The 12,382-nt window shown below is 37.0% G+C and overlaps 1 protein-coding gene across 2 annotated transcripts in view; it reads left to right on the top strand.

The window, feature by feature from the left end:
• LOC104150248 (serum response factor-binding protein 1) overlaps window positions 1-12,382 on the top strand; it is a 68,961-nt gene that overhangs the window by 23,625 nt on the left and 32,954 nt on the right. Inside the window, exons 2-3 of one of the 2 annotated variants that reach the window (XM_068924773.1) lie at window positions 2,502-2,590; window positions 3,770-3,842. The exons of the other annotated variant lie outside the window; for it this stretch is intronic. Of the exons in view, the coding sequence (XP_068780874.1) occupies window positions 2,502-2,590; window positions 3,770-3,842 (162 nt within the window). The remainder of the gene's footprint in view (window positions 1-2,501; window positions 2,591-3,769; window positions 3,843-12,382) is intronic. 2 annotated transcript variants of the gene reach the window in all.

Raw genomic sequence — 12,382 nt, 5'->3', positions numbered from 1 at the left:
AAAACTCCTTATGAGAAGGCATACCCGTTTTGCATCTTAAGTGACAAACTAATTGAATGTATATGTTTTCTAAGATGTATTCAACAGAAGGTGTGTTATGTTCTTACTTCCCTTTAAAAAATGATGTGAAATAAGATGCCATTTTTTCCTTAAAAATGGATTAGAAAACAACTTGTAGTAATTCCACTGGAGCATCTTTGAGTATGTAAACCTTTTACATGATAAGGGTTTATTCCTTAGCGCATTTTTTCTACAACTTTTGATATGTTCATGCAGTGTTGTTTTTTTTTCCTTTCCTGTTTCTCGTTGCTTCAATGGTTAGTATACTTTTAGGTCTATTTTCCCCCCACCTCCAGCTCTCCTTTCCAAAAATATGCATTTAAATAGTTTTCATGTCTGCAATACTGTAACTGGCAGTGCTGGCATGGTTGGATGTGTGCAAGTCCAACATGTGCTGTCAGATTTTTGTGTGCGCTCCGGAAATAGCATGTCAATTGTAATGAATTAGTGAGATGTAAACAGTGCTGCTTTCTAGTGTAGACATGGCATTAAGCACAGATCCTTTCTGCATGTGGTTACTACTGCTAACTGAAGTGGAAATGCTTGCTGAAGTGGTCCACCTGTCTGCACAGTTTCATTTTTTTTTTTTATGCCACCACCTTCCCCCCCCACAATAATTTGGTTGAGGTAAGTACTGACCTTTCCTGTTTAGACTAAAACAAGACACCAGTTTTAAGTATCAGACATGCTTGGCCCAGAACCCTTCCTCTTTTTTTCTTTTCTCTCTCTGTGCAGAACCCTTCCTCTTTTTTTCTTTTCTCTCTCTGTGCAGATGTCAATAGCTCCAGCCCCATACCATTCCCCTTCCCTACTTTTAGCAGCACTGCTAGACCTGCTCCTTTCTTGTGCTTGGCCATCCCAGAAGGCATGGCAGAGCTGAGACCTTAATTGGCAGGTACCTATCTTTAGAAATTGTTTTGCTCTAACTGATCCAGTTTTCAGCAGAGCCACTGCTGAGCACTTCTCAAGCTTAAATTGTTGGTTGTGGAGGTAACCAAGCAATAAGCTAGCTCTAGATAGGTGGGCAACTTTTTTTTTTTTTTTAAATAAGTGTTATCTTCTTACCTTTATGGTGGTGTCTCTGCGGGGGATAAATACTAGCCAGGCCACCTGCTTCGTAGTGTAACCTTGAGATGAAAATTTGAGGCTTCACAAAAAAAGGAAGTGTCCCTCCATGAGTTTTGAAAGAAGAGGAGGAAGACAAAAAAAACACCCGTTTCTTCTGTCAAGCTTGTTGAAGGTGGGAATGCTAATATTCCTGCTGGAACTGGGTTAACAAGCAGTGTTACATGTCTGGGCAGCAAGCAGTCATTTTGATGTTGTCTCTGACGAGTTAGAGGATATGATGGAAATCTGAGGTATAGTAAAGGACTTCCTTGCAAAGGATGTCACAGGTTCTTTGGAACGTTATTCATGCTGGGTGAAATTAAGAAAAATTTGACTTTTGTAAGGAAGATCTTTTTTGGTTAGGGTTTTTTGTGGTTGATGTTCTAACGTTTCCTATTTTAATGGGTTTAATTTCTAAATATGAAATTTTAACAGTAATAGTAAGATATATCTGAATAAATACCTTTAAATTTTCCTGAATTATAAGTAACCAGGGTCACAAGTCAAAACTGAGTCCATCTCTCCCGACTGTGTGTTGTGACGAAGACCGTGTCTAGCCCTAAGGTTGCCTCTGATGGAATTTCATGGCAAAAGATTCTACAGATTTTTCCAATTGTACCATTTGTTTACAGATAGTTAGAATTCTGTTCCTCTTGTTGTGGGGAGAGAAATGAAACCAAAATATCACTGTCAAATTTCCTTTAATGCTGTGTATTTTGAAATATATTTTTGGGAGGAGCAGGGGACCGGAACCTGACAGGAAAATTAATGCAGCAAGTAGGAAATCACTTTTGTTTTCGTTTTCAACAAAAGTACTTCAGATACGTAGAACAGAATTTGATAAGGTGCAAATCTGTTTATGTAAATAAATAATATTTAGTTTGGGGGTTTTCCCGTATGTCTTAAATGTTTCATAACAAAAATGCTTTCAATGGAGTCTGTAATATGTACTAATGGAAAAGTACTGGTGCTGTTTTACTGGGGCAAAAATGAAGTCAAGGTAAAAGGTGAGTCTTTTCAAATCTTTAGCTCAGTCTAGCTCTGAGAATAATATTAAAGCATGACTCGTTAGGAATGTCTTGTCTTCTGTTTAGACCTCAGACACATTTTTAGACTGTTGGTTGTTCTTCCTCTGGTGTTTATGGAAGCAGTTGGATTTTAAATAAGATGTGAATTCTCTTGAACTGAGATTTTTGTTAGCAGGGGAATGCACTCCGTTTTTGTTACACTGACTTTAAATTTTGGAAATTAGTTTAAAAAACATCTCGAATGTATTGTATATGGAAACTAATCAAAGAAAACAAGCTTCATGATGTTTTCCCTCTTTCTGACAGGTTGTGAAGATGAGAAAAGATGTGAAGAAGGCCAGGGTCCTGGCTATTCGCAGACTAACCAGGCACATTGGGAAATTAAAGTTGAAAAAGTCAGTTTTTAATATTGGCTTTCTTGTTTGTGTTTTTATAAATGAGACAGTATGTTAATTGTCCTCTGAAAACAACAGAGAAATGGGAGACTGTCCACCCTTCCAGTGAAGGGCAAATTTGTTTGTGTGTATATTGCATTAAAAACCTAACTATGAAATGGATGAAGATTTTCAAAGCTCTAGCCTGCCACCTTATAAAAAATATGATATATGCGCATCATGTGATACACAGACGATAAAAGCAACAGTTCTACATAAACCTAAAATATGTTTGTGTGGAATTATTTTGAAGCACATTTGGTCCTCTCCCTGTGTTTTAGGTACTATGCTGCATAAACTGTCTTTTATGATATTTTAGAGGCAATAAAGCTAAAAGGGATTTTGTAAAGCAGAATTGATAACTGTTTGTAAGCTATTTAATGTCTTGGGAGTTGATCCCAATCACTTACAGAACCTTTTCACAGCACTTTTAAAAATGTCCAACTTAATCTTTTAGGTCATCATGCTGTTGAAAAGAAGTGATGCAACTTCTTTCTCACTGCAGTAGTCTGCAGGATTCTATAACAAAAAACATTCTTTAGTTTGCATAGATACAGTTTATACTTAATATTTTTTTCAATAAGTGCTTATTTAAAGAAGATTTTTGTAGACTCTATTTTTAAAGCTAACTGGCTGAAAGTGGTTTGTGACACTTTTCGCTGGAGACAACAGAAGCAAAATCTTGGTACTGTTTTCAAAGTGTAAATGAGCGTACTTCCCTCCCATAATTAGTGAACTGCACAGAATAATAAGCAGGTCCAATGGCCTTCTATGTTTTAAAAATTACAGATCTTAAACTCTAATATTTGAGATTAGTGTTTTGTGCTTATCGGTAGGATTTTTAGTTTTAGTAAAGTAACATCTGTCTTTCTGATTTTTTTTATCCTTGTTTATCCTCTGTTCAGAACAGGAGAAGCATAAATATTTTGTTGGACTCTTAAAATGTTACATGTAACAACAAGGTGATGCATTTTTATTCAGCCTTGTGTTTGGGGTTTTTTGGTTTTGTTTGTGGGGTGGGGTGTTGGTGGGTTTTTTTTGTTTGGTTGGTTTTTTTTTTTAACTACTTGGTACCACCACATGGGAGGCTTAAGTGAACAAAAAGAGGCTTTTTTAAGTAAACGCAGACTTCGTTTACAGGGGTTCAGAAGACTTGGTGTTAAAGAACCAAAAAAGAGCTGAGAGATTGATAGAAGAAATCCATGCCATGAAGGTAATATCATATATAGATACTTAAATATTAAATCTAACTTATTTTAGAAACAAAATTCTTTGTCTGTTTTCTGGCACTAAGTTATTGAAGGTTACCTGAACTCTTCCCAAGATCAACTTGGCCATTATTGTAATGCAGCTGGAATATTATGAATATTTGCATATGTACACATTCATTTGCTGCACCTATCAAGGTGTTAGGCTAATCTGAGTCTTAACCTTGCCAGACCAAACTTGCATTTGTTTAGAAATGCTTGGTGCTTCAAGTTCTTATTGTAACAATTAAAGTGCAGAAATTAAGATTCTTGTGCTGCTCAGGAATGTGGACAGCATTTCGAGTGTCTGACAATATGGTATCTTTATTGGCAATTCTCTAAATTTGTGTGATGCTACTAGTATTTTACAATCGGCTTAAACTTCTTTAGTAGCTCCTCCAATTTGAGCTGCAAGAGACTGGTAATGCTTACTGAATTGGTCTTTTTTAATCTTTAACCTTGCTGTTAATTCATAGAGCTCTCATATCTTATACATTATGACATATCAGCAAATGCTTCAGAGATTTTCTTAGCGTCATAACATTTCATATTAATCATCTCAGTTTTAACAGGTACCTCTTAAAATTCTGTCTATTGAAATAAAGTGCGAAATCCAATCTTAGGGTTTGAGCATGAGATTGCTGTATAAGGTGAGAACTGTTTTTGCATTAAGTGAATCCACCAAAAAAAATCTCCAAGAGTCTGTTTTTTTTTTTTTAAATTGAAAACTTTAATGGTTAAATCACCCTTACCTGTATTTTCTTTCCAGATCATTGCACAGACCTTAGTCTTCAAATAAGCTGGCAATTGGAAAGGCTTTATAAACAGCTTTTTAAAAACTGCTTTTATAAACCACTTTTTGCTGGATTTGTAATGTGGCCTGGTAGTGTTGTGGGATTTTTTGGTTGGTTGGTTAGTTTGTTTGGGGTTTTTTTGGCGAGTTTTTTTTGGTTGGTTGGTTTGGGGAGGTTCCCCCCCCCCTCTCAAACAGTGTTCAAGTTACATGACAATCACGTAGAGACATTCTGCTTTTTTGGGTGACTATCAGTATTAAACCAGAATTTAATGTCCTTTTGTCAGGACATTACCTAACTGTCTGTTAGTTTCTGTTAGGATATAAGGCTAAATGATGAACTCTGGAAATGTCACTAGAATTGTAAGAGTGTACACTGAGTGACCAGGCATGTTGCAGCTATTACCAAGATAGCACTAATTCCCAAGCGCATGTTATATGGGATGTCTGTGGGAACTTCTGAGATGACTTACTGCAAGATCAGTGCTGCCAGAACATCTTCCAGAATGGTTTATGTAATCTATGTTGTATTCTTAGTTCCAGAGTTGGTTCATACTGATGTCTCGAAGTCTGCGTGCACCTTGGATTATATGACCCATATATGTTTTTTCAGTTGGTGTAGGCCTTCTGTTAAACTACATTAGTCTACTCTAATGCAGTCTACTCTGCATCCGCAGTTAACAGCAGTAGTTATATATTCAGTTTACCTCGCCTGATTCTCGGTATTTAAAAATGTCAGTTAAGAAGTCTTAGTGCCTTTTGGTTTTCTGTATAATTAATGGGGAGAGAAGTGTCTCCAGAGAGACCTGCAGATGTTGAGTGGGCTGATTCACCTTCCTGGAATGCCTTTTTCTATGAATTACAGGCTAGGGTAAGAGGACGCCTGAACTGAGGTGTTGAAAGGTAGTAGGTTGATTCTAGTATTAACAATGTGTCAGACTGCTTTGGAAGAAAATATTTTACTGTGAGGAGATCATTTAGTCAAGTAGAGAATGAGCCATGCAGAATTAAAGGAAAATTTCAGTTGCTAGTAGCAACTCCTTGATGCTACATAAACTTAAGGAGTGCAGCACTTGAGTGTTAACTCTGAGAGTCACTGTCAAAGGAGGATAGATTTCTAATTTGGAAAGCTAGAGGCAAACTCAAATTTTGCTTTGAAATAGTTTAAAGAAGGAGAGGAGTCTTAAAAGTGAGTAACTGAGAAAGAGGAAAAGCTGTCTTTTCCTGAAAAGAGCTGTTGAAATGATCTCAGTTGCCTGTGAAATCATTCTATAAGTGGTCTGTCTTTGTGAAAATGTGCCTTTAATATATTAATAATGATACCTTTTATAGCAAAAAAGGTTAGGTTTCCTTTTTTCTTTAAAAATGAAGAAATAGGCACTTTACTGGCTTTACAGTATACTTGTTTCTTAGTCAAAAGAAAAATCTCTGTTCTTTTTCTAATGAATCACAGCCTGAAAGCCACTAGTTTACATATTTTTTTCACCACGGTTCATTTCTGGACTAACAGAGCTTTCCAGAGTTGGCGTCAAAGTGTTCCTTGTTTAGCATGGAGGAGTAACAGAAGAGGTTTCACAAATCCCTGAAACCCTTTGATGTGGTAGGAGGTTGTTTAGCAGTGAAAGCCTCACACCCACCTGCATTTCTGTTAAGTTATTGGTTAGAGGAGTTCATAAAGAACTTTTGACATAATGTAATTGATTTTTTTTAGAAATTCTACGAAAGAATGGACAGAATAGAAGTTATCCATGAGGTATGTTGATAAGTGGTCGGCAGAGGTGCGACTTGAAGCAAACTTGTGTTATCTAGACTATTCCAGCAGTTTCAGGGTGTATCCCAGATATTTTTCAGTGGAGATGCAAATCCTTTTCAAAACTGATTGTGTATGCGTGTCTATCTGTAAAATACAGGAATTAGTCATTTTCCATAGAACTCGCGGAAGTAGTCCATCAACTTCTACTCATGTGCTTTATGTAAGGAAAAATGTCTGCCTTCTCAGTTGCTGAATGCACTTTTTGTCATAGGTGCTTTTATTTATGTGGATCTCTTGTTTTTCACAGAGCTTTAAGTACATTTGACAATCTAATCTCTTGTTCCAAATACTTGAGACAATTAGAGATTCTTAATTAAAATCATTAAAGCATAATACATGCTATTCTGATATGCTTGTACTGGCCTCTTTGCTCTGTCAAATGCATCTAGTGTTCTTAGCAAGATGGAGATGCTTGCAGTTCATGTTTTTCTTAGTACTAAAAAAATTAAATAGCCTGGAGTGAGAGGAGCAGGTGGAGAATACGGTCTTTGGCAAATTCCTGTACCCGTAACTTCCTAATAGTACTTTTCTTTTCAATTTGTAAGTCTTTAGTATCGCTGTGTGTTGACAGCTGTACAGCACAAGAAGGAGAAAGTAAGTTCTACTTAAGTTACAATTCCTTTATGGAAAACAGGAACCAGTTGCCACACTGTGTCCTTCAAGATAAAGTGATGAAAGGTTGAGCAGACTTTTTGTATTAGTAGTGACAGAAAAGGATTGTGTGAATGTGAGATGGGTTGAGTAGATGAATTTATTTGTGGACGTGAGATAATAAGTATTAGGCTGCTTGTGACAGTCATGTGTTGTTAACTTAACAGTAAAAATAAGATCATGAGCTGTTTCTTTGACACTGCCCAGCAGGCCCTCTCTGCTTGGTTTTAGGCACAGTGTTACATATAAGCTCTTCTCAGTGTTCTACTTGAAGAAATTTGCCCCGTTTCAGCTCCCCTATTTGGGCAAAGGAAATGAAAATTTTGAGAAAAAGGAGTAGCCTACACTAATACAGTGAGGGGAAAAGAGGAGTAGCATTCACTAATGCAGTGGGGAAATCACTGAAGTCAATGTTCTGCAGATATGTGAACTTAACTGTTTTCTTCTGTTCCTGTATCACCCTTTAAAGATGTGTAGTTGTTTTAAATTGTGAACCGCATGATAATTAATCAGACTCCAGATGACTGAATGATTTGCTTGCTTTCAATGATAAGTGAAAGCAGACTGGACAAATGATTCTTCTCAATATTTTGCAGCTCCTAGAAATATGTAATCTATGACTCTATATAAATGTGTACACCTGACACTGCGCAGATGCTGTCCTAAATCTTTTCTGTTTTCCTCGGCTGCTCTCTCTTTTTTGTTTCTTCCTGTACTTCTGTTTGTCAATTTACTTTTCTTTTAGGACCATCCTCATAATTTTCTCCATCCAATGCAGCATAAAGCTGCAAGTCCCAGTCTTGGCATACTTTCTCCCCTGTGAAATCAGGGTATTTTAACCACCGACTTTGGTCCTCTTACTCTGTCACTAGGTTTGAGGAGTATAGTAAGCTGTAAATATAGAGGAGCTGAAAAAACAAAACAAAACAAAAAACCCCGCAACAGTAATTACTCTGGCCAACGTGGCTTGTAGTCAGAAAGTGGGCGTTACAAGTGGGAGCATGTGTATTCTTTTATCTAACAGTTTTTCTTGAGACTGCTGCTTATAGCTTCTAGAAATTTTCTTTATTAAATAGTGCTAATGCCTTTGTGAAAATCCTGGAGAAGGAAAATAGTACAATTTTTCTTTTGAGTTTTCGCCGTAGTTGGCAAAGACAGCACACCTCTTCCTACACGTGAATTTTTCTTCCATCAATAAAGATCAGACCTAGACTGCCTTTCCCCTACTACATATGTGAAAGAAAAGAAGAAAAAGAAGTCTCTTGAGGACTAGTGCAGACAAGTAGCTTTTCAGAAGGACTTTCTAGTAATGCCCTTGGAAGGCACAAGAGGTTGGTCCTGTTTCACAAGGGATTTATTTTGAGCTTAGGGAAGAAAGACTGGAATTCTGAGATTTTGACAGTTTTCTGTCTTACTCAAGTTTTCAGGGGGAAAAAATAATGAGGGGTTGAGTTGGGTAGCATTGAGCTGCTGTTAAACTAATAAACATTTTTTACTAGTTCATTTATGCTTATTTGGGGGGTCTGTTTGGTCAACACAAAGCATCTTCAATCTATGTGCTGATATTTCTTGGAACATTGTTTATTTTTCATTCTGAGTGTAACAAAAAAACCAAACAAACAAAACTTCTTTTTTGCCTGATGGTGCATCTGTTGTTAGTGATTCCTTATCTATTACAACAGTTCTGAATTTTCCTCTGTGGTAGGATCTTTTCCGTCTTTTCTCTACTGCTGCTTCATTAACTGCTCTTTCTAACTTGGACCGTTATTATAGGGAGGAGAAAACGCTTGTTATTTCGATAACAGTTGTTTCATAATTAAATCTTGGGGGTGCTTTTTTCCTGTCTTGACATGGACCCTGAACAGACACTTCTGACAGCTTCACTGCCAATGTACTGTTTCATACAAGTAGGATGTTAGGTGCTCATTTTTCAGGTTAAATACTGTGTCATGGAAGCTGTGCCATTTGGTTTGGAATGGCGTTTAATTTCTGATTCTTGTGTGCTTTTGTTGTTAGAGCAGGAGATTTAAAAAGAAGTTAATAGGCAAATAAAGCTGCTAATATGTCTCAAGCACAACAATCAGAAATAAACATTGGGAAATGAGAGCAGTTAAAAATTCCAGCTACGTGGATGCAGGAACTGGGTTAATTGTTTGCAGGAGTTCTCAAAGCTATTGGACTAGAGCACTGTTTTCTGAGTTCTTCAGAGTTGACTTTTGCCAAAACCGTATAAAATATTTATTTAGCGATTCATGAAAGATGGGGGGAGGGAGCAGAAGAACAGGATGATCCTTGCTAGACTTTCTGCTGTGATTCTACTTCTTTGCAATACACACCTGTGTGTGCCTAGAGGATTTTTTTTGTTTTGTTTATCAGATATGATAATGTCAAAATTAACTATCCATGGTGGAGTACTTCAAGTTTGTTTACACAAAAATAACTGATTATCTAGCAAATTACTAGCAATAGTTAACTTATCTTGAATTGTTTAAACTTCTCCACTAAAATAAGGTCTTAGTTCAATACATCGTAGCATAGTTTTACTTTGGAGATTTAGAACTAGCTTTTATATATCTCATAAGATGAAAAAGGTGACATTAAAGCAGATGTTATATCAATATTGTATGGAGGATGCCCAATACTGAGATATGGAAGAAAGGGTGTTTGCAATGCTTAAAAGGAAAATGTCTTCCACTTGGAGCAAGCAGTTAGTTACAAGCATTGTTAAACGGCTTGCAAAGGTGCATGCTCCATCTTATAAGTTATTACTGGAAACAGGTAAGTCAAGACAATATTTTTCCTTTAATATACTTAAAACAGGATATTTATTGCAGAATACTGTATTACAAGAGGAGAAGGGGGAAAAATGTTTTACTCTATTTTCTCTCATCTTAACTTTATGTACTTTAGCAAGATATGAACAAAGGTGGGGTTCATGATGAACTCTCGTAACACCGTCAAGCTTATGAAAGCCAAATTGTTTCATAAAGGGAGAACTTTAGTCTTACGGATGTTTTTTACAATCTTTAGCCTTGGAACAAAGTCATCCTATTACATGAAAGTAATAGCGATAGGGGTGAGAAAGGCCTTTTTGTTCAAGACTGGATAACTGGAGCATTTAAGATGGGTCAGCGTAAGGAGCATGATAAATCCTGCTTGTAGTATTGTCTTTTTGGCATGGAGTTTTTATATCCTGAAGTATCGGACTTAAAGCCTTATCATTTTCTTATAACAGTAGTGGTTTACAGTAGTGGTTTCTTTTTTGGTTGGTGCTTAGTTTGGTTTTGCTTTCATCTTCTGTAGCCTAGGTTTCAGTTAACATCTCACTGTAAATATTTGTATAAGGTAAGAGCAAAGCCTGATGTACCTTTTTGCTGTTTTGCGTTTTTTAACCTCCAAGCATACGTTTCCAACAAAAATGTCTCTAGTATTTTCTTTCATATTAGATAACGTGCTTTCATGCTACCATTATGGAACGTTAACCTTCAAAGGTTTTTAGAAAGGGTAATAGGAAACTCTTAAACTCTGGTGTATAAACAATTTAAGAAAGGTCCTTCCTACTTCTCAAGGAAAGACTCCGTGGTCCCCCTTTGTCAGCCGTATGGGCAAGATGCCACTCCCAAACCACTGTGAGGAGGAAGGAAGGAAGGAGAAGAGTGTGAATCCCTCAGCCCTGCTGCAATGGAGCAGGGCTTCTCCTTGAAGATCAGGTGCTAACAGCAATCTGGAGGGCACAGCCTGGAGCCTCCCAGCTCTATCGGGCAACTGTGGCTGCTGAAGCATCGCTGAGCAGTGGGAGCGCTTCATCCACGTTCACTTGCCATCCATCAGAAGCTACATACCTAGCAGATTTTGATTTTGTTTTTTGTTTGGAAACTCCAAGTGTTAGCAGTCCTAGCTAGTCTGACAATGTCTACACTCAGTAGCTCTGGTCAGATGTCTGTGTTGACATCTTAAAACTTTGGACACGACCACAAGAGGCTTTCACAAGTCTTAATGCTTTTGGGAAGTGTCTTGTTATGTGCTGCTCTGCAGTGAGATGGATAGATCCATATGTGCATTAGTAATATATGTGCAGTAGGAATATATTTTGTGGACAGTACTGTACCTGCACACATTTGACCAGTGGAGCTTAATGCTACTTTAATAGATAAATTATCACAGAATAGAAAGTTTGTAAGTTTATACTGCTGAACAGATATTACTGGCAATAGACTGTTTCAGAGAAGATGTAAACAAGTGGCCTTTAGTACTTTTTCCATGCAAAAATAGTGAGGGTATTTATATGATAACCAGTGCCTCAAGGCTAGAGTTGAGGAAGAAAGCATCATCTATTTGTTCATCTCCTTTTTATAGCATGACTTATCACCTTCCTTACATGAATATTAAAGCATCTTAGGCATTGAATTAGGGAAAACTTTGGCTGCTGTAACTTCAAAGGTCAGATTGTCTCTGTTACTTTTGCTATGTGCTTTCTTTCTGGCTTGTCTGTCTCCTACTTCATTACATGTAGCCAAGGAAAGGGAATAAACCCGTACTCTTAACGGATGTTCATCTTTTCTTATTGTTGCCTCTGCACCCTCTTCCCCCCGAGAACACAAGTTAAACACAGTAAACCAAGTGTAGAACATCCTAATAGCCTGCATGTGGTTGGATGTGTTCACTGATACCTTTTCTTTTTCTTCGTGGAGTTCCCTGGAATTTTTCTGTGATGTTCTTGAAGGAAATCATTCCTTAATAATTCACAAGTATTTTATGTCAGAAGTAACAACTTCTTCATATTGAACTCTTTCTTTCTTGAAAGAACTCCTTTCCTTCCATTTCTGAAATTAAAAATGAATTATTTTACAATTGAAATAAACAATGTTGCACTTCCAGAAAGAGGTAGCAGAATCTGAACAAGTACAAATTACTCCTGGAACGAATAATAGTATGTGTAATTTGCTTTCAAGTCACGGCAATAAGGTTGTTGCCTCCTAATGGAATTTGCTTAGGGGAAATTTCACTTACCACTGTCTGGCAAATGCATATGTATGCTTATTCTTTAGACGTGAATGACACAACTCTTTCATAAAACACCAATGTTTTGATGTTGCAGAGCTGAGATGGAGTAAAAGTATACAGATGAGCTGGATGACTGTCTGTTAGGATTCCTTTCTCAAAGTTAATGAGGCCTGACACAGCTCTTGATATTCCTGACTAATAAGAAGATATGAAGAAAGAAAGCCTTCTAAAGAAAAGACTTAAGA

The sequence above is a fragment of the Struthio camelus genome, chromosome W, assembly GCF_040807025.1.
Source record: "Struthio camelus isolate bStrCam1 chromosome W, bStrCam1.hap1, whole genome shotgun sequence".
Lineage (NCBI taxonomy): Eukaryota > Metazoa > Chordata > Aves > Struthioniformes > Struthionidae > Struthio > Struthio camelus.
The sequence above is the reverse complement of the archived record's forward strand: the minus strand, read 5'-3'. Positions and strand labels throughout refer to the sequence as shown.